The following is a 27179-nucleotide window of genomic DNA, read 5'->3' on the forward strand; positions in this document are numbered from 1 at the left end:
TGTCACGCATAGCAACCACGGCTTAAAGGGGTCAGTTCAGTTCAAAACTATTTTTTTAATGATATTTCCACACTATGAGATAAAAATAACACTCTGAAATTGTGAAAATTATGATAATACCGTTTTGTGTAAGACCTGTTTGAAATAAATGCCTGAAATTTCAGCCTGTTAAGGTGGGATGGAACATTTGGCCCACTTCATGATAATAAAAAATCATCTGGTTAAGGGGATGGGTTCTAGATCATCCTGTCAGCCAATCAGGGCTATGTATGTAAATATATTTTTATTTTGCTTCCTAATGCCCACACGATCAGACTGAGCATTTCAAGTGTCAACAGAGGCTCAGGGAAGTAAATTATTCAAAATATATTTTGGAGTTTATGTTCATTAAATAAGCACAGTGATTTAGAAATGTCATTACATGTTGGCTCAAAGTCAAAGGTGTAAAAACTGAATTCCCCAACCTGCTTTGAGAAATGCATACATCTCCAGGTGTTTAAAGAATGCTCCTGGTGAAAGGGTTTGTTCCAATACCATTGCCTCGCTCTGTCCCAGGTACAAACATGCGTCCTTTGTCCTGATCTTATCCACATTCTAATAAAATACTTTTATCCGTCTACTGTGTCCGCATTGTGACCAGATTTCCTGGTCTCTGCCTGTATGCACATTATTTGACAGATATTCTTTCAAAATAATATTGAATTATCTATTTTAACAAACACATTGACGCCATAAGTCAATGGTGCCACCTGTCAATGATTTTAGAGGCCGATATAATGATGATTTCACTGTGCAGATCCGTCTACACTTGTAAGTTATCCAGACACAATGGGTTCCCTTGATGGGAATATGGCCCTTTCAACATGCACCAGTGGGAATTGAACTCACAACGATATTGTTGGTGGTGGTAGCTCCACACTCTTACCCACTGAACCAGACGGGACCTTTTTTAAGGTTGGCAAGACAATTGGACAGACGAAAGCAAAAGCTCCACCTCAGTTTACTCAGATACACTGATTGGAAAAGCCTTGACAGGTGTGAACAAAATGGTGGATGCCCATCGTTAGGCTGGCTTTCACCAGAGGGATATGCTATAAAGCAGCATCAATGAGTTAGCCAGCTAGCTAATTTGCCTAAATCTTCTTTAAAAATATTTTAATTTTAAAATAAAACTTGAAATTGGCATGGTCTAATTGACTCAACAACCAATAACACATATCCAAGTTCAACTTTCTTAAATGAACCAGAAAATAAATAGTTATTTCTGGTTGTTTATCAAGGTTAGCTGGCTAACTCATTGATCCAGCTTTGTAGTGTACACCTCTGGTCGGTTCTTTCAGATCAGTGAAATGAACGAGGAGAGAGGACAGGCCTTTTAGTCCATGCAGAAAGAGCTAAAGCCTCACAGTGATACTGGTCGCGTTCCCCTGCTCAGACGTTGCATGCATCCTCCGATGGCCGAGTGCCATGTAACCAACTGTGCAGTCGGGCACCAGTTTGCTATAACACATGATGTGTTTAGCTGATACATAAAATACCTATCCAGGCGTTGTAAGATCTGGCATGCGTTGACAACGCCTGGGCAGAGGAACGCGCCCATTGTAGGAAGTAGGAGACAGAGCCCTCTAGTGATCTTCACTAGGCTGTACACCTGCACCGGCATGGATCCACAGCGAAGACTCTTCATCACATGAAGAACCAGGCCTCTTTACCTGAGTCAAAGGTGAGTTTTAAGTTCTTGTTTACCCATAGAATCTTTGTTATTCTTACAGTGATTCGTGTTGACTTTGTACACTCTGGAAATGCTTTTATTAGACCTGGTTCATCAACAAATATTGAGCAACAAGATGACTACTGTCTATGAAGAAACACATGGGAAGGGTAAACCCAGAGAGCTAGATGGAGGACTCATCTTTATGTCTGTGCCATTATAGAATCTGTGACAGCATGGACAGTGCCATTGAGGCTACAACCCATAGGAATCGCCACCCAGTTGACTGCTTTGACTACTTAAAATGGCAACAAAAAAAGCATGGTGGAAGCCCCCATGCTAAACTGGCCTTTTGGCATCTAGAGGCCTCTATCATTCTCTATGGGTAAACCCCTTGAGGATCAGACATCTAGTTTCATCTAGGGAATCCTGGTAAAAACCAGTGACACAATGACTGCCATCTTCTAGGGTAACCCCCACAACATGCCAGAGAATACAGTAATCAATACATTTGATAACAGGCAGTAAGAAAGACCAGAAACCTTTCAACCACCCTTCATAAATTTAGTCATAGTGTTTCTTTCAATATTGTGTCACGCAACACAATGTCCGCATAAACAAAATGCATAATGTTTATGTCAACTTTAGCATTATGTTAGTCTTGTGTAAGCACTATGATGATTACTTTGCAGTATTGTCACTGGCAGTTCAACACGTGATTTATTAAAACAGTTTGTCTGCACATTATTTTGAGGTTTCCCTCCGTCATTTGGTGATATGATCTTTTAGTGGCTGGGCTTTGTAATGCAGTGTGTGTGTGGTGTGTGTGCATGCCTTTGTTGTATGACTGTGAAATAGGTGCATCAGCTTGACCTTGTGTGAAGTACTGTGACTAGCCTTAATATGTGGTGCAGTGGAAAGAGGAGACCGATGGGTAGAACACAGCAGGAAAATGTGGTAGTGTAAAGTACTGAAGTAAAAATACTTTAAAGTACTACTTAAGTCGTTTTGGGGGTCTGTATTTTACTTTTAATATTTTTGACAACTTTTACATTTACTTCAGTACATTCCTCAAGAAGAAAATTTACTTTTTACTCCATTCATTTTCCCTGAAACTCAAAAGTACTTGTTACATTTTGAATGCTTAGCATGACAGGAAATTTGTCCAATTCACGCATTTATCAAGAGAACATCCCTGGTCATCCCTACTGCCTCTGATCTGGCGAAGTCACTAAACACACATGCTTCGTTTGTAAATGATGTCTGGGTGTTGGAGTGCGCCCCTGGCTAAAATGGTGCCGTCTGGTTTGCTTAATACAAGAAATGTGGAATAATTTATATGTTTATTTTTGTACTTAAGTATGAGAAATTACATTTACGTTTTATGCTTAAGTATATTTAAAATCAAATATTTTTAGACTTTTACTCAAGTAGGATTTTACTGGGTGACACTTTTACTTGAGTAATTTTCTATGAAGGTACATTTACTTTCATTCAAGTATGAAAATCGGGTATTTTTTCCACCACTAAGGAAAAGTGGTATCCCACTGGGCACAGATGTCAATTCAACGTCTATTCACGTTGGTTCAACGTAATTTAATTGAAATGACGTGAAAACAACGTTGGTTCAACCAGTGTGTGCCCAGTTGGATCCCGCTCTTCTGGACACATAGAACTAGCACACAACAACATGGGGACTTTCTCTCCTGTAAGGTTCTCGTGAACTCCTGTGACTCATTGCTTATGTTGTCTGAGGAGAAAATGTCACAGTAGAAATGACTTATGGTTGAGTCACCGCTGCCAAAATTGATTTCCCTATTCTATTTTTGACTATGATGATTCTCTTCATTTCAACCAACTACTGTTACTGTTAGGTCAAAGCAGCATGTTCTGGCAGCATGTGTTCAAAAATAAAAAGTGATTTACACATAAGTTATCGATATCAGCAGGACTACACCAAACTCATGAAGCAAACTGTTGCCTTGTGCTGTGTAAGATAGGCTGCTAATTGGTGGTGGAGGGATGGTGCCAGTGTGAGAAGGTTAGGCTGCAAACACAGACAGTACCTACCAGACTAGAAGGTCACTGACTGGCTGCCATTTAATCTGATTGGCAGTCAGTTAACAAACTCCCTTCAGGGTCTGAATAGAACGCCCCTTTAACCCATACAAGCCAACACAATATTTTGTCAGTATTCCTATGGAGCATGTAAAGCAGAAAATGATCAAATTCCTGTTGCATAGTAATTAAGTTGACCCTGAGGATGGTGTGGTATTAGTGCCTCTGCTTTAGAGAACTGAAAAGCAACCAAAAGGTCAAAGGTCGTAGAGAAACAAAATGAGTATATATGTCTGTAAGTCGAGCCGTCAACTTTCCCAGCATTGTTGCTTTCGCAAGAATGATATGACAACACGGAGCACATGTAGCAGTGATGATTGACAGCCAGGGTTAAAATTAGTCACTCAAAAATAACGGCCCAATTTAAAAGAACACGCATCCATTGAAAATACCCTTAGGCTCTAATTACTGGCTACCCCTTAGAAAAAGTGTGACAGACATTCTTATTCGTTCATGGAAGTTTACTCCTTTACCCTCTGTTTATCATTTAAACTGCATTACATGACGCCTTGCTTCAGAAATGTCTAGATGTTTACGGAAACGTGTGTGACCTCGTCCTATCCTCTGCCGTGGTTGATTGGTTATCGACCACAGGATGTAGTTATTGTTTTGGAGGGGTTCGGAACCGATTTAAGATAAGAACTACAAGAGCTTAGTTAATATGTTCTTTACAAACTATGGTGGGAACAAAAGAGAGAGTACAACTCCCTGCCAACTCCCAGCGTTGCTCGGGGTTGAGATATCGTCAATGTAAACAGAGGCAGAAGGGCTTACATTGGTTCAGCATTCTATAAAAACTCTGCAAACCCTTAGCTCGGCGAGATAGTCTTGTGTTATTTATTCTCTAAACAGCCTTTATCCCAGCCATGTTTTTTACCCATGATGACTGGCTTGTTGCCACAAGGTCTGACAATCCGGCTGACCTTTGCGGCAGATGCTGTTTATGTTTCACAACGGTCGTGATAGAACAGATATAATTGATTAATTTTTCCTGGACAAATACAGTTGAAGTTTACAGTCATTAAAACTAATTTTTCAACCACTCCACAAATTTCTTGTTAACAAACTATAGTTTTGGCAGGTCGGTTAGGACATCTACTTTGTGCGTGACACAAGTCATTTTTCCAACAATTGTTTACAGACAGATTATGTCACTTATAATTCATTGTATCACAATTCCAGTGGGTCAGAAGTTTACATACAGTAAGTTGACTGTGCTTTTAAACAGCTTGGAAAACTCCAGAAAATTATCTCATGGCTTTAGAAGCTTCTGATAGGCTAATTTACATAATTTGAGTCAATTGGGGGTGTACCTGTGGATGTATTTCAAGGCCTACCTTCACACTCAGTGCCTCTTTGCTTGACATGGAAAAATCAAAAGAAATCAGCCAAGACCTCAGAAAAAAAATTGTATACCTCCACAAGTCTGGTTCATCCTTGGGAGCAATTTCCAAACACTTGAAGGTACCATGTTCATCTGTACAAACAATAGCACGCAAGTATAAACACCATGGGACCGGTCACGTAGCCGTCATACCGCTCAGGAAGGAGACTCGGTCTGTCTCCTAGAGATGAATGTACTTTGGTGCGAAAAGTGCAAATCAATCCCAGAACAACAGCAAAGGACATTGTGAAGATGCTGGAGGAAACAGGTACAAAAGTATCTATATCCACAGTAAAATGAGTCTGATATCGACAGCAAGGAAGAAGCCACTGCTTCAAAACCGCCATAAAAAAGCCATACTACGGTTTGCAACTGCACATGGGGACAAAGATCATACTTTTTGGAGAAATGTCCTCTGGTCTGATGAAACAAAAATAGAACTGTTTTGCCATAATGACCATTGTTATGTTTGGAGGAAAAAGGGGGAGGCTTGCAAGCCGAAGAACACCATCCCAACCGTGAAGCACGGGGGTGGCAACATCATGTTGTGGGGGTGCTTTGCTGCAGGAGGGACTGGTGCACTTCACAAAATAGATGGCATCATGAGGGAGGAAAATGATGTGGATATATTGAAGCAACATCTCAAGACATCAGTCAGGAAGTTAAAGCTTGGTCGCAAATGGGTCTTCCAAATGGACAATGACCCCAAGCATACTTCCAAAGTTGTGGCAAAATGGCTTAATGACAACAAAGTCAAGGTATTGGCATGGTCATCACAAAAGTCCTGACCTCAATCCCATAGAAAATTTGTGGGCAGAACTGAAAAAGCGTGTGCAAGCAAGGAGGCCTACAAACCTGACTCAGTTACACCAGCTCTGTCAGGAGGAATGGGCCAAAATTCACCCAACTTATTGTGGGAAGCTTGTGGAAGGCTACCCGAAACGTTTGACCTAAGTTAAACAATTTAAAGGCCATGCTACCAAATATTAATTGAGCGTATGTAAACTTCTGACCCACTGGGAATGTGATGAAAGAAATAAAAGCTGAAATAAATCATTCTCTCTACTATTATTCTGACATTTCACATTCTTAAAATAAAGTGGTGATCCTAACTGATCTAAGACAGGGCATTTTTACTTGGATTAAATGTCAGGAATTGTGAAATTGAGTTTAAATGTATTTGGAGTATCTAAGGTGTATGTAAACTTCCGACATCAACTGTATGTTTTCACCACTGATTTGTGGTGTGTTGTGGGCCAATGTGCCTCTTTCCTTTCTATAGCCTTCTTTACCCAGCCTCTGATGCAGGTCCTGCCAACAGTCCACTGTCGTTTGTAGCATCTGCTCGGGCAGTGACCTCAGCAGCACATTCACAGTGTGAGATAGAGTCGCAGTGTTTATTTTTCAACTCCATGTCCGAGTGACCTCCACAGCTCGCCTAGTGTGCTCGCTCACAATGATAAGATGTTATTGTAGGACTTCCCATAGCCCTATGGAAACTGTTTTGATTGGCAACCCAAAGGGCTTTTGGCCCGGGTCCAACTATAACAACTTGGCTTCTATTGGCCGAGAGAGTGAGAAATAAGAGTAAATTTGCAATCAATCATTAGACCGAGCGGGGGAAATTATTTTCGGAACAAAACAATGAGGAGAAATAGTGGAGTTAAATTGGAGTGTTAGAAAAACAATCCTCGGCGTGAAGTAGGTAAATTGTCCGCAGGATGACCGGCTTGGAACCGAGACAAATGTTAGGTAAGATAATAATGGAAACTTAATGTGAATCAAATCAACAATGACTGGATGTTTTTACACAGGGGCCCTAAGCGGGATCTGGTTCAGCCATGAAGGTTTAGATAGCTGGCTAGACTAACTTACCTAGCAATCTAATCGACATGAGTGACTTTCAGTGACTGACATAACACAAGAAAAACTGCTGATGCACTAGCTACCGAATTTCGAAATTGCACTTGGTGTATTCTTCTATGCTATCTTTCAACAGTAAGTTGAGAACCCCCGACTGAGGTCCCCCCCCAAATAGTCCCCCTAGCGGCCGCGGGGACCTACCTGCAGCGCATAGTCTGCGTATAGGCAGATAACAAAAACATCAAAGTCACTTTCCTCATGAGCTCAGGAAAGAGCTGACAAACAATAGCTACCACTTACTGTGGACAGTCATGGGGGGGGGGGGGAAGTCATGGGGAGAATCCGCTATAAGCTAAGTGTCACATTTGATCGCAGGCATGTGTCTAAAGGCACTTCACTGCCCGGTTTGGGCCCATACATTTCAGTCATCTATACCCGCTGCAGTCATTACAATGACTGATTACTCCAATTAGCCTAGCATGGCCCAAGCAGCGGCAGTGCCTGCCATGTCTGTCTGCTATGGGGCTAACCAATCAGAATGGTAAAGAGTTCATGGGCATGCTTGAGATCCAGCTAATTAGGGGGGGAATGAACTTGAATGTGGACTGGTGTGAGAGGAGGGAGGAGTGGCGGGGCGCACACAGAGGCATATAGCACACACACACACACACACACACACACACACACACACACACACACACACACACACACACACACACACACACACACACACACTCAGGACCCTGAAGGAATGTGCCGAGTGCCAGCTCCCTTAGATTATCCCTCCTTCTTCCCTCTCTCTTTCTTTCTCTCGTTCTGTCTGTTTTCTCAGTACTGCTGTGACTGATGAAGGCTAGAGTGGAGATGCAGATTAAGGTAGATGTGTGGAATGACAGACAGAGCCATGTGTTCCAGCCAAGGCTAATCAACAAAATATAGTGACACATTCACTATGAACTTCTTTTCCTCTCTCTCGCTCTGTCTTAATATCAGCCTCTGGGGCTCTTAGTCTTGAGACACATTGTGATTACATCATGAATCATGAATTTGTTTTAGAGCAGAGTGAATTGGGACTCTGATGGTATCTGGCTTTCAGTTAAAAACTGTAGCTCAATTGGTAGAGCATGGTGCTAACAAAGCCAGGATAGTGGGTTTGATTCCCGGGACCACCCATATATAAAATGTATGACTAAGTTGCTTTGGATATGCTGAATGGCATAGATACTGAACAAAAATATAAACGCAACATGTAAAGTGTTGGTCCCGTGTTTCATGAGCTGAAATAAAATATCCAAGAAATGTTTAATACGTACAAAAAGCTAATTTCTCTCAAATTTGTTTACATCCCTGTTAGTGAGCATTTCTCCTTTGCCAATATTATTCATCCACCTGACAGGTGTGGCATATCAAGAAACTGATTAAACAGCATGATCATTACACAGGTGCACCTTGTGCTGGGGACAATAAAAGGCCACTCTAAAATGTGCAGTTGTCACAACACAATGCCACAGATGTCTCAAGCTTTGAGGGTGTGTGCAATAGGCATGCTGACTGCAGGAATGTCCATCAGAGCTGTTGCCAGAGCTAATGAAACTGTGGGTTTACACAACTGAAGAAGCTATGGACAACGAACACATTTCAATTTTATCGATGGCAATTTGAATGCATACTGTGACGAGATCCTGAGGCCCATTTTCATGCCATTCATCCACCGCCATCACCTCATGTTTCAGCCTGATAATGCACGGCCCCATGTCGCAAGGATCTGTACACAATTCCTGGAAGCTGAAAATGTCCCAGTTCTTCCATGGCCTACCGACTCACCAGACATTTCATCCATTGAGCATGTTTGGGATGCTCTGGATCGACGTGTACGACAGCGTGTTCCAGTTCCCGGCAATAACCAGTAATTTGGCAAAGCCATTGAAGAGGAGTGGGACAACATTCCACAGGCCACAATCAACAGCCTGATCAACTCTATGTGAAGGAGATGTGCCGCTCTGCATGAGGCAAATGGTTATCACACCAGATACTGACTGGTTTTCTGATCCACACTCTACCTTTTTTTTAAGGTAGTGTCTGTGACCAACAGATGCATATCTGTATTCCCAGTCATGTGAAATCCATAGATTAAGGCCTAATGAATTTATTTCAGTTGACTGATTTCCTTATTCGAACTGCAACTCAGTAAAATCATTGAAATTGTTGCATGTTGTGTTTATATTTTTGTACATATGGAGGGAAGGGATTTGCTATTGAAACAGCCACTTGAGCAGATGGTGCTTGACTTACAGTATAGTAGGTACGTTGTAGCAATAAGACAACACAGATGTAATATTAGAGCCTTTTATCAGAAATACACTTTGGAGTTAACAGATGGCATAGTTTGTTTATTCCTTGTTGGACAGTAGTAGGCCTTTCTACTGTAAAATACACATTCCTTTAGGGTTGAAGAAGCATATCGGTTCACAGTCAAGTCCATAAAACAAGAAAACATTCAAATTATGACTGCAAAATGTTTTTTTTCTAATAATCCAATCTAATGCCTTGGAGGATTGACCGTTTTACTGCAATTCATATTGAACTAAACTGATGACTGAGAAGACAATTGCAAAGAAAAAGATTGATGGAATCAATGGGCTTCATTCAACATGCATTAGCCTTGGAGCGATTCCCTTTATTCAATAAATATCGACATTAGGGAGAGAGGGTGTACGTTTCTAGTGAATACACTTCCTCCCCTTCCAAAAGCCCTACAGCTCCGGGTAATTACTTTAAGCTGAAATGGAGCGACTCTCGTCAACTCTACACAATGCAAGAGATGTGTTTGTTCAGGCAGGAGATCACAACAGTGCTTCATTGTACTCTTTAGTCATGTGTTGTATTCAATTCATAGAACATTCTTTTTCTTGGGAGAGGAATTTCTCTTGATAGACTACGTACAGCAAGACACAACCACACAATCCCAACAACAATCAACACACACAGAAAACACAGGATGCACAGTACAGAACATAAAATGAAAACCCTCACACGCAGCCAGTAAAAACAAGCAGGGTTCAGGGAACAATCTTGATGAAACATAGCAGTGGAGAAGAAGTGATTAAGGACTTCTCCCCCGGCTTAGCCACATCTGGGTAGGACAGTCAGGCCGCAGCAGTCCTGTAGTAACCCAGACCGGGTGTTTCAGTATGGGGGAGGGTTGGGGGTGGTCCAGGGTCTCCTGTTGGATTTGGGGGAGGAAAGGAGGGACGTGGGGGTGTTTTTAAAGGAGTTACATGCCGTAACTTGAGTCTAAAAGGAGGAATGTGTGGATCTGCTACTTTTGGTTCTAGCTCTGTAGGTCTATGATCAGACTTTACTCTGCCAGCTGGCACCCCCTGCTGAGCTCCCAGTATCACGGTAAGCTGCTGCCCCCCCCCCAGTTACACACACACACACACACACACACCACCTCCACTGTCAGGGCTCACCTCTGATCTACCCATGTTTTTACTGAGCTGCGTCACACACTTACTCCTGACTCACACTGAAAGTCAATAACAATGTTCAGGAACAGTGCCTTGGATTTGCAATAGCAGGCTCTGTTCCAGAATACTAGTGTGTACATCCTTCCAGACAGGTCCCCACATGACCTGGATGTTTCACCTCTCCAACAGCTTCAGCCAGCTAGAGGCCTGGGAGCTGAGCTAAACAACAGGTAAGAGGGAAGGAGAGGCGGAGGGAGAAAGGTCTGAGAGGTTAGGCTAGCTCTGTTCTAACTTGCTGTCTCTAGAACAAGGGGTCAATGAATGGACCCTCTAGGAATGACCATTCAGATTTAGAGTGGCAGTTTGCTCTGGAAACATTCCATCTCACAGAGCACTTTGCAAATATGCAAAGTAGCAGTGAAGGATAAGACAGATGTATTGTTCTTATACATAGGATGACCACTAGAGGGCAACTATGAAGCATGAATTAATAATGTCAGCTGGAATATACTGTATAGCTAGCTGTCTGTTAGTGAACTCTAGTGGTCAAATCCATACATCACACTGTGGTCACTGAAATAAAGGATCGGCAAAAGCACTGCATTTTTGTATGTGCTTAATTGGTGAAAAATAAAGATTTTGTCTGTGAAATATACAAGCATGAAAATCAAGAGGCATTTGAACACATCGAACACATTTGTTTTTTGACTCCGTTAATAAATTCGGTAATGCAACATTTATTGGATGTCTTCATCGAAGAAGATGCATTGGGGGCAGTGGTGGAATAAGTACCCAACTGTAAAGAAACCTTAATAGAACATGACTCAAGCAAAAGTGAAAGTCATCCAGTAAAATACTACTTGAGTAAAAGTATTTGGTTTAAAATATACTTAAGTACCAAAAGTAAAGGTGTAAATAATTTCAAATGACTTATATTAAGCAAACCAGAAGGCACCATTACATGTATTTAATTTTTTTACTAATAGCCAGGGGCACACTCCAACACTCAGACATAATTTACAAACGAAGCATTTGTGTTTATGTAGTCTGTCAGATGTTCTCTTGATAAGTGCGTGAATTGGACCATCTTCCTGTCCCGCTAAGCATTAAAAATGTAACTAGCACTTTTGGATGTCAGAGAAAATGTATAGAGTAAAAAGTACATTATTTTCTTTAGGAATGTAGTGAACTAAAAGCAAAAGTTGTCAAAAGTATAAATAGTAATGTAAAGTACAGATACCCCCAAAAAATATTTTTACTTAAGTACTTTACAACACTGATTGGGAGTTTGCCACTTAGAGAGCAGCAGGAGCTGCTGAAGACTGTCCAAGCTCCATGGACCTTTGTTTGAATGAAGGTCTTGGTTCAGTTTGATTAAGTTATGCTCTGACAGAGCTAGGCCTTTTGAATTAGAGTTTGATCATGTTGTGGGCCCCTCGGAACCATGGTTCTAAGCCTCAGAAGGTGACCATCCCTTTGGCGACTGATTTGGTGGTTGTTTAGCCCCAGGGAGGTCCTGGCTTTTGATCCCAGTCCCCAGCTAAGTCATTAAAAGTCTATATTTTGCCTTTAACCTGCCTCTTGAGTGTGTGTACTGTGGCCAATCCTCGATTACACCACAGCTTATGTGGCGCTTATAGGAATCAAAGCCAAATCTCTGGTGTTGCAAGCAACATGCTCCAGCACACTGGGTTGTGCATTTCTTTGGATCCACAACTCTCCTTGGTCATTGTTTTTTTTTTTTTTTGTGCATTTATGATATTTTAGGCCAGGATTCAATTAAGGAGCACTTTGTCAGCAAAGACCACATTCACGGTACAACGCTGCATATGGAAATAAGCATATCAAGAAGCTGATTAAATAGCATGCTCATTACACAGGTGCACCTTGTGCTGGGGACAAGAAAAGGCCACTAAAATGTGCAGTTCTCAAGTTGAGGGATCGTGCAATTGGCATGCTGACTGCAGGAATGCCCAAAAGAGCTGTTGCCAGATAATTGAATGTTCATTTCTCTACCATAAGCCGCCTCCAACGTAGTGTTTGAGAATTTGGCATTACGCCCAACCAGCCTCACAACCACAGACCACGTGTAACCATGCCATTCTTCACCTGCGGGATCATCTGAGACCTGTCACCCGAACAGCTGATGAAATTGAGGGGTATTTCTGTCTGTAATAAAGCCCTTTTGTGAGGAAAAACTCATTCTGATTGGCTGGGCCTGGCTCCCCATTGGGTGGGCCTATTCCCTCCCAGGCCCACCCATGGCTGTGCTCCTGCCCAGTCATTTAAAATCCATAGATTAGGGCCTAATTTATTTATTTCAATTGACTGATTTCCTTGTGTGAACTGTAAAACTCAGTAAAAAATCACTGAAATTGTTGCATGTTGCATTTATATTTTTGTTCAGTATAGTTGACAAATTGAATAGGTGTGCTAGCTCTGGAATATATCAAGTACATGAAAGGTCTGGGGATCTCAATGAGAGGTTTGAGAAACCACTGCTTTATAACATGCCTTGAATTGAATCTCGGCCTGAATGAGGAAAACTTTGAGCAGAATTAGACTCTCAAATTATTAATTCCTTGTGTCCTTTCTCCTAGCCTTCTTTTCAAAACGCAATTGATCTTCTTCATACATTTCAGATCGTACAGGGCTTAGGGAAGCTCTACTGTGAGGAGGAAGGATGATTGAACGGGAGTTGGAGTATTGTCCAGTATAGCCAGAGAAGACATCTCAGAGGTCTGTTGGTGACCTCTACTGGCCAGGTCCATAGTAAAAGTAAAGTTTCACAAGACCGGGTATGTACGTAAAGTTGTTTGTGCAAATAAAATACAGAACCAGTCTAAAGTTTGGACATTCTCATTGAAGGGTTTTCTTTATTTGTACTAATTTCTACATTGTAGAATAATAGTGAAGACAGCAAAACTATGAAATAACATATGGAATCATGTAGTAACCAAAAAAGTTTAACAAATCAAAATATATTTTATATTCTTCAAAGTAGCCACAGCTTTGCACTCTCTCAACCAGCTTCATGAGGTAGTCACCTGGAATGCATTTCAATTAACAGATGTGCCTTGTTAAAAGTTCATTTGTGGAATTTCTTCTCTTATTAATGCGTTTGAGCCAATCAGATGTGTTGTGACAAGGTAGGGGTGGTATATAGAAGATAGCCCTTTTTGGTAAAACACCAAGTCGATATTATGGCAAGAACAGCTCAAATAAGCAAAGAGAAACGACAGTCCATCATTACTTTAAGACATGAAGGTCAGTCAATACGGAAAAGTGCAGTCGTAAAAACCAAGCGCTACAATGAAACTGGCTCTCATGAGGACCGCCACAGAAAAGGAAGACCCAGAGTTACCTCAGCTGTAGAGAAGCTTATTAGAGTAACCAGCCTCAGAAATTGCAGCCCAAATAAATACTTCAGTGTTCAAGTAAGACACATCTCAACATCAACTGTTCAGAGGAGTGCGTGAATCAGGCCTTCATGGTCAAATTGCTGCAAAGAAACCACTACTAAAAGGACACCAATAAGAAGACGAGACTTGCGTGGGCCAAGAAACACGACCAATGGACATTAGACCGGTGGAAATCTGTCCTTTTGGTCTGAGTCACAATGTGAGATTTTTGGTTCCAACCGCCATGTCTTTGTGAGACACAGAGTATCTCCGAATGTGTGGTTCCCACCGTGAAGCATGGAGGAGGTGTGATGGTGTGGCAGGTAACCTAGTGGTTAGAGCATTGGGCCAGTAACCGAAAGGTTGCTGGATCGAATCCCCGAGCTGACAATGTAAAAATCTGTTGTTATGCCCCTGAACAAGGCAGTTAACCCACTGTTCCCCGGTAGGCCGTCATTGCAAATAAAAATTAGTTCTTAACCGACTTGCCATGTTAAATAAAAAGGTCAAAAACAAAAAAATGGTGTGGGGGTGCTTTTGCTGGCGACACGGTCAGTGATTAATTTAGAATTCAAGGCATACCAGCATGGCTACCACAGCATTCTGCAGCGATACGCCATCCCATCTGATTTGCGCTTAGTGGGACTATCATTTATTTTTCAACAGTACAATGACCCAAAACACACCTCCAGGCTGTGTAAGGGCTATTTGACCAAGCAGGAGAGTGATGGAGTGCAGCATCAGATGACCTGGCCTCCACAATCACCTGACCTCAACCCAATTGAGATGGTTTGGGATGAGTTGGACCGCAGAGTGAAGGAAAAGCAGCCAACAAGTGCTCAGGATATGTGGGAATTCCTTCAAGACTGTTGGAAAAGCATTCCTCATGAAGCTGGTTGAGAGAATGCCAAGAGTGTGCAAAGCTGTCAAGGCAAAGGGTGGCTACTTTGAAGAATCTAAAATAAAATATATTTTGATTTGTTTAACACTTTTTTGGTTACTACATGACTCCATATGTATTATTTCATAGTTTTGATGTCTTCACTATTATTCCACAATGTAGAAAATAGTAAAAATAAGAAAAACCCTTGAATGAGTAGGTGTGTCCAAACTTTTGACTGGTACTGTATATAATGGATTGTGAACACAAGTTGATATTTATCCATGATACCTTTATTCATCACTCACATACTAATCCAGAGAACAATTACAAAAATATATTTTTTTAAAGTCTGAATTTACATTGAGGGTTCTATACTTCTTAAAAGGCTGGAAGTGTCTTTCATCCTAAAACAAAGGAGAAGAACAAAACAAAGTTAATAATGAAATTAAACAAATGCAGTATTATTTTATATACAGTAGATGGTGTATTAGCCTTGGTTAACATTAGAGGGAATACAACATAGATCTAGAGTACTTACATGTTGGCTATCCTTTCCAATCTCTCTTTCATATTCTCCTACAGAAAATGAGTCAAGACTGAATGAAAAACAAAGGGCTTGATTTAATCCTTATTGCGGAAGATCCGCGTAAAAATTCGAAGGTAATTTCCAATTGAGTCGGCATATGCAGAGTTTACCGTGAATGAAGTCTCCTCGAACATTGCCTTCAAAATTTCAAATCGACCTATAACGTGGCTCTTTCACGATACTACAGATTGAATCCAGCCCAAATAGTCTTCTAATGTTTCCATTATATTTACTTGTAATATCTGCCATTACCTCTGGGGGTGCCGTTGTCACACAGGGGCTGATGGGATAGCTAGCAGAAGGGGTGGAGGACTGAGGACGCTCACAGCCAGAGTTGTGTAGGAGACTCTCTGGAGGACTGGGTCTTGACTCTAAGGGTATGTGAGCATCAGTTTAACTTTTATATCACACTGGGAATTTGATCTTTCTATTACTGTATTTCAGTTGTTGTATACGATGGCCTCAATAATACTTTACTAAGACACTTTTATTGTCAAAATCAGTTCCAACCAGTGACTTCTGTTGCATTATCCGCCATGTGATGACTCCAACCTCCATTGATAAGTGACGACTCCTAGAGGGGAAAAAAAAAAACTTGAAAGCTGTACATTTTTCCATCTTTAAATCAGCAAACAGAGATACAGTAGACATTCTGGAATGGACTGACATCATTAGTTCAACATCTGCATCTGCTTCTACTTGTCATTAGATAGAGGTACGGAGAGTTCTTTAGAAGCGTCTCAAGATTGGACAGATGTGGTGTAAAGATCCCTTCCTACCTGGGCCATGGCTGACACACACGCAGACACACAGTATCAAAGAGCCTACCTGGGCCGTGGCGAGGGTCAGTCTGGTCTCCAGCAGTAGCACTCTGCTCTCCAGGTTCTCCCACTGGTGCTTGTCTATAGTGATCCTCCCGGTCGAGGCCTTCTCTAGAAGCTCCAGCCTCTGCTCCAGGGCCGAGAGCCTCCCCAGCCTGGTCTGGACCTGCAGCAGCTGGGCCTCCAGCTCTGCCAGCCTCCCCTCCACCACCAGGTCCTGGAAGGGTGGTCACAATCCAGTCAGTTTGTGTGTGTTTGTGTCACTTTGGTACTGTGTGTTACAGAGAGAAGGGCTGTGTGTCTGTGTTTATAATTGTGGAGAAGTATGCTGGTAGTCACTGTTTGAGGGACTGTAGGTGCTTGGTTCTGGACCTCCTCCAGTCCCAGCCCTTCCTCCTCTTCCTCAGACTCTTCATTATCTGAGGTTCTACTAGAGGAGACCCAGGAGTCACCACCGATGTGTCTCTCCACTAGTGGCCTGCTTAGGGACAACTGTGGGAAAGAACCATCTCACCTAGTCATGTTAAGGCCGGGCCATGTATTCATGCAGCATTACAATGGACTATTTTATTATTTTAACATTTTTTATTTAACCTTTATTTAACTAGGAAGCTCAGGCCTCTTTGATAAAGTGTAGAGTTGAACAGGTCTGTTGGACACTGTCATGTCCTTGGCAAAGACTTACTGTGGTGGCCATAGGGTTCATTGTTTCAGCCTGAAATGGGAGAGCCTCACTTTTGGAGTCTGAACTCGAGGCCTGAAAACGAGCTCTCGGCTTTGGCTGCAACACACACAGATGCAATACATGGACCTTTTCTTTTACCAGGTAGTCTATTGAGAACACATTCTCTATTACAATACAGACATGATCTGATCAAGAGGGTGCAATAGTTAATTGAACCGTGAATACCGTGTCATCATTATCATGTTGTCGATGATGCTCTAGGCTCGTCAAAGCTGAGGGAGACAGACTGACCTTGTTGCCTTTGCTGAGCTCTTTGTGTTTCTGCAGGGCCAAGGCGATGACATCACAGAGGATGCAGGTCTTTCTTTCTGCATAGCCAAACTGGAGGAACTGCTGCTTGGTCAGGACAGGTTTGTAGTGGAAGAGATCCCGCAATACCTAGATGTGGGTGAACAATAGACAGTATGACACACACACGGCTGAAAACTTGTTTCAAATCAAAAATACACCATGGTTGTTTTTTCATTCAAACAGTAGAAAATGCAAAGATCAAAACAATATTCATTGAAGATCACTGAAAATGACATTGTAAAGTATCTGGTACAGGGGTTTAACTAATTTTGCGCCGGGGGCCACATTCGTTCTTCAAGAAGGTCCAGAGGGTCGCACTGAAAATGTGTTCATTTCTTCGCCATCAAAACGTGCAAAGAAATTGTCCTGTATCCAATGCTTCTGCAATTTGATGCTACCCGACTGTCTAGGTTTCATTTGAATGATTATTAGTGAGCTGGACACAGTCAAGAAACAGTATAAATGTAGAACACATGACAAACCCAAACAATCTATTGATGATTGTAAAACTCACTATAGTTGACAGGAGTTCAGGGAAAGATGGCAGTACGTATGACAGGAGGGCTAAATGAGTGCTTTCCTGTTACACCGACTATAATGCAGAGCAAATGGCTTGTCTTCTCTTTGCACTGTCTTCTGTATGAAATGCTGCTGGTGTGTCGGCCCAATCTGTCTCCCATATGTGTGTGTGTGTATGTGTGTGTGTGCCAGCCAGGCGAAGCAGTGACTGGGCGCCAGCCAGAGGGTCTCGCTCTTCCTTCTCCGTCTCCCTCTCCTCTCTCGCCAAAATGAACCGATGCTGTGAGAGGCAGATAGCGCTGAGGCCGCAGGCGAGCTAAGAGAACAGAAGAGGGGATTCTGATCCGAGATGAGAACTTGGACCAACATGGAGTTCCTGTGTTCACCGCAGGAATCAGGATTTCATGTGAGCCTTTAAAAAATATAATTGCTCAAGGACGCTGTGCTGCCGACCACCGGTTGCCAGCTGGAAGGAAACACCACCAGAGAGTGTGTTAAATACAGATGCTGCAGATCAGGGCCCGCTCAGTGAAAACCCTTCTGGTTCTGATAGCAGGGTTAACAGAGGCTACAGTACAGCCTCAACAAAAAGACTGAAAAACCCCTGATGCATTTACACAAGTCATTCCTTCCAAGTCCTCGGTTGGTTGTGATGAGAGAGGAGCTATAATATTAGAACGTGCGATGAAGGAAATGGCTTGGCCTTGACCTGACCAAGCACAATATCATGGAAAAAGGAATTCCGACAGTGGAGGCCTATACCATTTCCCATAGATAAGAATGAATGGAATTCCAAGACTACTTTAAGACTCCATTCATGTCATTTGAGCGCCACAGGAATGAAAAGGAATCCCACATGTGGCCTACCTTTTACTTCTACAGGGGAAATCCTGCACTGTTTCAAAAGGACTTTATTGGTAGTGAGTGATGCAATAGCAATGTCTTCCGTGTGTGTGTGTATTAGAGGAAAATATTGCGGTTCAGCTCAAGCTTGGAGGGGTTAAACCACAGCAGAGCGTCTGGGGAGACAGCCGTTGGCCTCAGGAGACCCCAAGGAATAAACTGAAGTCACAGTGTGCGAGTGTGTGTGTCCATTGCCTCTGAGGAAACAACAGGAAACACTTTGCCATTTTGAACCATTACGATGATAACTGTGATGTATGAGAGAGGGGATCTAGAGGGGAGTCCCAGTCCCATTGGGAGAAACTGTTCCGTGTTAGTGAGACGACACTGCATGGGGCCACATGGGGAGAGCGGTGGTGGGGAGCCTACTGGAAAAGTAGGACCCAGGAAAGTGAATGAACAGAGCATTAAATCATAGGGAGGGCATGAAGGAACGAGCCTGGGAGATAATACAGTCAACTGGAGAGTGATGCCAATGTGTTTCTCAAACGGGTAGGTCTAGGTCTGGATGTGGGATTGCTGCAGGGGGGGATACATTCGAAAACATGATTTCATCACTTAAGATGTTAGTCATTAGAACACAGACGCTCTGCGTCTTCTTCCTACCATACTAATAGAGACCTATGGAGTAAAACCCCTCCGCTGTGCATGATGATAGTTAAATACTAAGGCTGTCATGGAAACATGTTAACCTACAGTACCAGTCAAAAGTTTGGACACACCTACTCATTCAAGGGTTTCTCTTTATTTTTACTATTTTCTACATTGTAGAATAATAGTCAAGACATCAAAACTATGAAATAACCCATATGGAATCATGTAGTAAAGTGGGCAATGCGTCAAAGAAGCAGTGCGGCTTGGTTGGGTTTCGGAGGACGCACGGCTCTCGACCATCGCCACTCCCGAGTCCGTACGGGAGTTGCAGCAATGAGACAAGACTAACTACCATTTAGATATTGCATTCCTCATGAAGCTGGTTGAGAGAATGTCAAGAGTGTGCAAAGCTGTCATCAAGGCAAAGGGTGGCTACTTTGAAGAATCGAAAATATATTTTGATTTGTTTAACACTTTTTTGGTTACTACATGATTCCATGTGTGTTATTTCATAGTTTTGATGTCTTCACTATTATTCTACAATGTGGAAAAGTCAAAATAAAGAAACCCATGTCCAAACTTTTGACAGGTACTGTACACTATTACCCTTAATAGATTTTTTTTTTAAGAACACAATAGAATCAATGTGTGGATTTACCTTGTAGATGCATTCGATAAAACGTAGGTCGTTCTTCCCAGTGAGTTCCACTCCGAAGCCCACCAGGTGTTCAGCAAGGTGTGGTGAATAGGAGATGAATGCATAACTCACTATGGGGAGAAAGGCAGAAGGATCCCCTTTGGCCAAGCTGTAGAGATAAAGCATAGATTGTGTACTACTGTTTTCATATGCATTAGTATCATTTAGGCCTAAAAATATATGACAATAATGCTCTGTTCAAACAGGTAGACCGATTATTCAACAAACAAAAAATGTTTTTTGACCAATCAGATCAGCTCTCATAAAGATCTGATGTAAATGGTCAAAAGACCAATTAGTGGAAAAAATATGTAAGAATTGAGCTGCCTGTCTAAACGCAGCCCAACACACATTTTGACATCAATGGAACCCAAACGAGTTCAATAAAAACGAGAAAAAATATATACATTTGAAAAGTGGCCAAACTTTTGTCTCCTGATTTAAATTGTCTCACATCGACAGAAAATTGTATTTGAGCCACATCATTTTTTAAATTCCCCACAAGCATATTGTGTTTGATGCTCTTCACTTCAAAAGGAATCCCTGCTTCCCTGCTCATCAGATGTGCAGACTGGGGTCCTCGTCAGAGGGGGACCCACGGCTGGTTAATGTAAAGCATGTTTACAAACCGAGTTATAGTCGGGCAGGGCGCCGTACCACCCCCTCTGCCGCCTGCCGGAGACTTCAAAACAAACCCAGACCATGAACTGTACCCGTGGCTACAACCCCAATCTGGATGTTTATAGGACTACAGATGTTTAGTCTGTCTTCCAGCCAAATCATTTAGTCTTTGTCGCAAATAGCACCCTATATAGTGCACAATTTTTTAAAACAGAGCCTTATGGGCCCGTAGTCAAAAGTAGTGCACTATCTGGGGAATAGGGTCCCATATGGGACACATCCAGTGACATTATCCTACACTACAGAGCAGGTTTGCCTATAGCACACAAGAACATCATACAGACTGTTGATAATATTCATTCTAGCCTAAATTTTCATTCTTAATTCATCACAAGTTCCATATGTCATCACACTTGCAATGTGTTGGCACTTTCAAGCCAAATGGCTTGTGGAGTGTAATGGTCAAAGGCCATAGAAATCAGTGACCCCACAACCTGGATAAAGAGCTGGTCAGATATGCTCATCATAACAATGGGATCATTGGAAATTAGGCTCATGGTGGAACAAAATGTTAAATCATGAGAAATGCTACCATATGCACACCTGCCTCTCCAAGGTCTCGTCTGCCCAAAATATTCTTAGATACTGCATGGATGGTTAATATTTAGAATATTTGTAGAATAATAGTGAATACATCAAAACTATGACATAACACATATGGAATCATGTAGTAACCAAAAAAAAAAAAATCGAAATATATTTGAGATTTGAGATTCTTCAAAGTAGCCACCCTTTGCCTTGATGACAGCTTTGCACACTTTTGGCATTCTCTCAACCAGCTTCACCTGGAATGCTTTTCCAACAGTCTTGAAGGAATTCCCACATATGCTGAGCACATGTTGGCTGCTTTTCCTTCACTCTGCGGTCCAACTCATCCCAAACCATCTCAATTGGGTTGAGGTCAGGTGATTGTGGCGGCCAGGTCATCTGATGCTGCACTCCATCACTCTCATGCTTGGTCAAATAGCACTTACACAGCCTGGAGGTGTGTTTGGGTCATTGTCCTGTTGAAAAACAAATGATAGTCCCAATAAGCCCAAACCAGATGGGAGAGTCATACTGATGGCAGAGTCTATGGACACTGCCTGGTGTCAACAGTACAGGCTGGTTGCAGTGGTGTACCGCCGTCCAATCTGCAGCAACTGCATGACACCATCGCGTCAGCATGTACCAACATGAATGTGTAACATTTCTGACTTGTAGAATCCATGCCCCGAAGAATTCTTGGTATTCTGGAGGCAAAGGGGGGTCCGACCCAGTACTAGACGGGTGTAGCTAATAAACTGTCCGGTGAGTGAGTATGTACAGTGCCTTCGGAAAGTATTCAGACCCCTTGACTTTATCCACATTGTTACGTTACAGCCTTATTCCAAAATGGATTCAATAAAACATTTATCAACAATCTACACACAATACCCCATAATGACAAAGCAAAATGTAGAAATGTTTGCAAATTTATTCAAAATAAAAAACATACCTTATTTACATAGTGTAAGTATTCAGACCCTTTGCTATGAGACTTGAAATTGAGCTCATGTGCATCCTGTTTCCATTGATCATCCTTGATATGTTTCTATAACTTGATTAGAGTCCACCTGTGGTAAATTCAATTGATTGGACATGATTTGGAAAGGCAGACACCTGTCTATATACGGTCCCACAGTTGACAGTGCATGTCAGAGCAAAAACGAAGCTATGAGATCGAAGGAATTTTCCTTAGAGCTCCGAGACAAGATTGTGACGAGGCACAGATCTGGGGAAGGGTACCAAAAAATGTCTGCAGCATTTAAGGTCCACAAGAACACAATGGTATCCATCATTCTTAAATGGAAGAAGTTTGGAATCCCCAAGACTCTTCCTAGAGCTGGCCGTCAAGCCAAACTGAGCAATCTGTGGTGAAGGCCTTGGTCAGGGAGGTGACCAAGAACCCGATGGTCACTCTGACAGAGCTACAGAGTTCCTCTGTGGAGATGGGAGAACCTTCCAGAAGGCCAACCATCTCTGCAGCACTCCACCAATCAGGCCTTTATGGTAGAGTGGCCAGACGGAAGCCCCTCATCATTAAAAGGCATGACAGCCCGCTTGGAGTTTGCCAAAAGGCACCGAAAGACTCTCCGACCATGAGAAACAAGATTCTCTGATCTGATGAAACCAAGATTGAACACTTTGGCCTAAATGCCAAGCGTCACACCTGGAGGAAACATGGCACCATCCCTACTGTGAAGAATGGCGGTGGCAGCATCATGCTGTGGGGATGTTTTTCAGCGGCAGGGACTGGGAGACTAGTCAGGATCGAGGCAAAGATGAACGAAGCAAAGTACAGAAAGATCCTTGATGAAAACCTGTTCCAAAGCGCTCAGGACCTCAGACTGGGGCGAGGGTTCATCTTCCAACAGGAAAATGACCCTAAGCACACAGCCAACAACACAAGAGTGGCTTCGGGACGAGTCTCTGAATGTCCTTGAATGGCCCAGCCAGAGCCCAGGCTTGAACCCGATCGAACATCTCTGGAGAGACCTGAAAATAGCTGTGGAGTGAAGCTCCCCATCCAACCTGGCAAAGCTTGAGAGGATCTGCAGAGAAGAATGGGAGAAACTCCCCAAATCAGGTGTGCCAAGCTTGTAGCGTCATAGCCAAGAACACTTGAGGGTGTAATTGCTGCCAAAGGTGCTTCAACAAAGTTCTAAGTAAAAGGTCTGAATACTTATGTAAACAATTTAAAAATATATATAAATTAGCAATATTGTTTTTGCTTTGTCATTATGGGGTATTGTGTGTAGATTTGAGGGAGGAAAAACAATTTATCAATTTTAGAATAAGGCTGTAACGAAACAAAATGTGGAAAAAGTCAAGGGGTCTGAATACTTTCCTAAGCCACAGTTGTGGCCAAAAGTTGAGTGACAAATATACATTTCCACAAAGTTTGGTGCTTCAGTGTCTTTAGATATTTTTGTCAGATGTTTCTATGGAATACTGAAGTATAATTACAAGCATTTCATAAGTGTCAAAGGCTTTTATTGACAATTACATGAAGATGCAAAGAGTCAATATTTGCAGTGTTGACCCTTCTTTTTCAAGACCTCTGCAATCCGCCCTGGCATGCTGTCAATTAACTTCTGGGCCACATCCTGACTGATGGCAGCCCATTCTGCATAATCAATGCTTGGAGTTTGTCAGAATTTATGGGGTTTTGTTTGTCCACCTGCCTCTTGAGGATTGACCACAAGTTCTCAATGGGATTAAGGTCTGGGGAGTTTCCTGGCCATGGATCCAAAATATCAATGTTTTGTTCCCCGAGCCACTTAGTTATCACGTGCTCCATCATGCTGGAAAAGGCATTGTTCATCACCAAGCTGTTCCTGGATGGTTGGGAGAAGTTGCTCTCGGAGGATGTGTTGGTACCATTCTTTATTCATGGCTGTGTTCTTAGGAAAAATTGTGAGTGAGCCCACTCCCTTGGCTGAGAAGCAACCCCACACATGAACGTTCTCAGGATGCTTTACTGTTGGCATGACACAGGACTGATGGTAGCGCTCACCTTGTCTTCTCCGGACAAGCTTTTTCCGGACGCCCCAAACAATTGGAAAGGGGATTCATCAGAGAAAATGACTTTACCCCAGTCCTCAGCAGTCCAATCCCTGTACCTTTTGCAGAATATCAGTCTGTCCCTGATGTTTTTCCTGGAGAGAAGTGGCTTCTTTATTGCCCTTCTTGACACCAGGCCATCCTCCAAAAGTCTTCGCCTCACTGTGCGTGCAGATGCACTCACACCTGCCTGCTGCCATTCCTGAGCAAGCTCTGTACTGGTGGTGCCCTGAACCCGCAGCTGAGTCAACTTTAGGAGACGTCCTGGCACTTGCTGGACTTTCTTGGGCGCACTGAAGCATTCTTCACAACAATTGAACCGCTCTCCTTGAAGTTCTTGATGATCCAATAAATGGTTGATTTGGGTGCAATCTTACTGGCAGCAATATCCTTGCCTGTGAAGCCCTTTTTGTGCAAAGCAATGATGACAGCACGTGTTTCCTTGCAGGTAACCATGGGTGACAGGGGAAGAACAATGATTCCAAGCACCACCCTCCTTTTGAAGTTTCCAATCTGTTATTCGAACTCAAATCAGCATGACAGAGTGATTTCCAGCCTTGTCCTCATCAACACTCACACCTGTGTTAATGATAGAATCACTGACATGATGTCAGCTGGTCCTTTTGTGGCAGGGCTGAAATGCAGTGGAAATGTTTTTGGGATTCAGTTCATTTCCATGGCAAATAGTGACTTTTTCATCAATTCATCTGATCACTCTTCATAACATCCTGGAGTATATGCAAATTGCCATCATACAAACTGAGGCAGCAGACTTTGAAAATTAATATTTGTGTCATTCTCAAAACTTTTGGCCCTGACTGTACACACACTGAGTATACAAAACAGAACACCTGTTCTTTCCATGACATAGATTTCACCTGGATTCACCTGGTCAATCTATGATCCCTTACTGATGTCACTTGTTAAATCAACTTCAAATCAGTGTAGATGAAGGGGAGGAGACCGGTTAAAGAAGGATTTTTAAGCCCTGAGACAATTGAGTCATGGATTGTGTATTTGTGCCATTCCGAAGGTGAATGGGCAAGACAACATATTTCAGTTCCTTTTAATGGGGTATGTTAGTAGGTGCCAGGCGCACCAGTTTTTGTTAAGGGCTGCAACACGGCTGGGTTTTTCACACTCAACAGTTTCCTGTGTGTATCAAGACAGGTCCTCCACCCAAAGGACATACAGCCAACTTGAAAAAACTGTGGGAAGCATTGGAGTCAACATGGGCCAGCATCCCTGTGAAACGCTTGACACCTTGTAGAGTCATGCCCCGATGAATTGATGCTCTGAGGGCAACTCATTATTAGGAAGGTGTTCTTAATGTTTGGTATACTGCATGTATACTGTATACAGTGAGCTCCAAAAGTATTGGGACAGTGACACATGTTGTTGTTTTGGCTCTGTACTCCCAATACTTAGGATTTGACTATGAAGTTAAAATGCTGACTGTCAGCTTTAATTTGAGGGTATTTTCATATAGACCCCCATTTTAGGGGACAAGAAGTATTGAGACAAATGAACTTGTGTGCATTAAAGTAGTCAAAAGTTCAGCATTTGATCCCATATTCCTAGCATGCAATGATTACGTCAAGCTTGTGACTCTACAAACTTGTTGGATGCATTTGCTGTTTGTTTTGGTTGTGTTTCAGATTATTTTGTGCCCAATAGAAATGAATGGTAAATAATGTATTGTGTCATTTTGGAGTCACTTTCACTGTAAGTAAGAATATAATATGCTTCTAAACACTTATTCATGTGGATGCTACAATGACTACAGATAGTCCTGAATAAATCGTAAATAATGATGAGTGAGAAAGTTAGACTCACAAATATCATACTAACCTCTCCCATTATAATAACAGGGTAGATTAGCATTTGGGGGTGTATATTTGTGCATCTAACTTTCTCACTCATCATTATTCACGATTCATTCAGATCTATCTAATAATGATAGCAAAAATGGAGGGACTATGTACAAAAAGTGTTGTCATTTCTAAACGGTTCCTACCCTCAAATTAAAGCTGACAGTCTGCACTTTAAACTCAATCGTTGTATCATTTCAAATCCAAAGTGTCAACCCACTGTCCACCAGTCTTGGAACACCTGATGGTCAAATCAGGTGCTGGAGTACAGAGCCAAACAACAACAAACATGGTCACTGCCCCAATACGTTTGGAGCTCACTATATATCAGAATGAATGAACATATGGGGGATTTATTTCTCCAATGTAAGCAAGTAAAAATGACACAACTGTTCATACATCTCCCGCACTGCAACTAAGAGACGGAATAGTGGAGCCATCATGTGGCCATTAACTGAACAACCACAACACAGGTGCCGACAGATTGTATAAACTGGCTCCTTTCCTCAAAGTTTGGGAACGTGGCACAATTGTTTAGTTAGCACTGGCACACATTTTATCCATGACCTAGCTAACATACCCATTATAGTCGACCTCTCTTGGGTACTTCAATGCCCGTAGTTGAGCATCCAGCTTCCGAAGACATCCTTTCAAATCACCGGTTGACATCATTGTGGACCTTGAACATGCAAATGGCAGACAGGTAACGTTACCACAACAATTCTCCCATTAACTATTTTGCAACGAATGGATAAAACACCAACTAGCTAACGTTAACTAACATAAACAATATAGCTATGTAACGTTACATGTTGGCTAGCTACCAACACAGCTTTCCAGCAAGTTACTTGCTATGTTATAGGCTAACGTTAGATTTTGTTGAGGTGACACGTTGTAGCAGCTACTGAAACGGACCATAACACAAAATATAATAAATTACCTTATATTTAAGTAGAAGTGCTAGCCAAATTAGCTCGCTAACTAGACATGTATTTAGTTTGTTTTGCCCGGGTAAATAACATAACTGCCGCGATTGGTTGCCATGATAAGTTGAAT

General features: G+C 42.2%; 1 protein-coding gene and 1 long non-coding RNA gene across 5 annotated transcripts; one reads left to right on the forward strand and one right to left on the reverse strand.

Moving 5' to 3' along the window:
- Nucleotides 1–10685: 10685 nt before the first annotated feature.
- On the forward strand, nucleotides 10686–17355 carry LOC120053036. Its single transcript, XR_005477433.1, has 4 exons — nucleotides 10686–10776; nucleotides 13189–13344; nucleotides 15694–15793; nucleotides 17250–17355. It is a non-coding gene; the product is annotated as an uncharacterized LOC120053036 (long non-coding RNA).
- On the reverse strand, nucleotides 15103–27178 carry LOC120053035 (centrosomal protein of 44 kDa-like). 4 transcript variants are annotated; one of them, XM_039000282.1, is made up of 11 exons: nucleotides 27064–27178; nucleotides 26704–26802; nucleotides 19948–20095; nucleotides 17214–17360; nucleotides 16923–17018; nucleotides 16577–16729; nucleotides 16245–16454; nucleotides 15927–15990; nucleotides 15669–15787; nucleotides 15369–15406; nucleotides 15103–15234 (listed from the first exon to the last, which is right to left on the reverse strand). In XM_039000282.1, the coding sequence occupies exons 2-11, from the start codon at nucleotides 26793–26795 to the stop codon at nucleotides 15186–15188; spliced, it is 1116 nt and encodes a 371-aa protein (XP_038856210.1). In that variant the 5' UTR covers nucleotides 26796–26802; nucleotides 27064–27178; the 3' UTR covers nucleotides 15103–15185. The 4 variants fall into 4 exon arrangements, 1 of the variants encoding a protein (XP_038856210.1); XR_005477431.1 differs by having other exon boundaries at nucleotides 15177–15234; nucleotides 15369–15426; XR_005477430.1 differs by having other exon boundaries at nucleotides 15177–15234; nucleotides 15369–15787.
- Nucleotide 27179: the final 1 nt, after the last annotated feature.

Source organism: Salvelinus namaycush, chromosome 8 (genome assembly GCF_016432855.1).
Source record: "Salvelinus namaycush isolate Seneca chromosome 8, SaNama_1.0, whole genome shotgun sequence".
Lineage (NCBI taxonomy): Eukaryota > Metazoa > Chordata > Actinopteri > Salmoniformes > Salmonidae > Salvelinus > Salvelinus namaycush.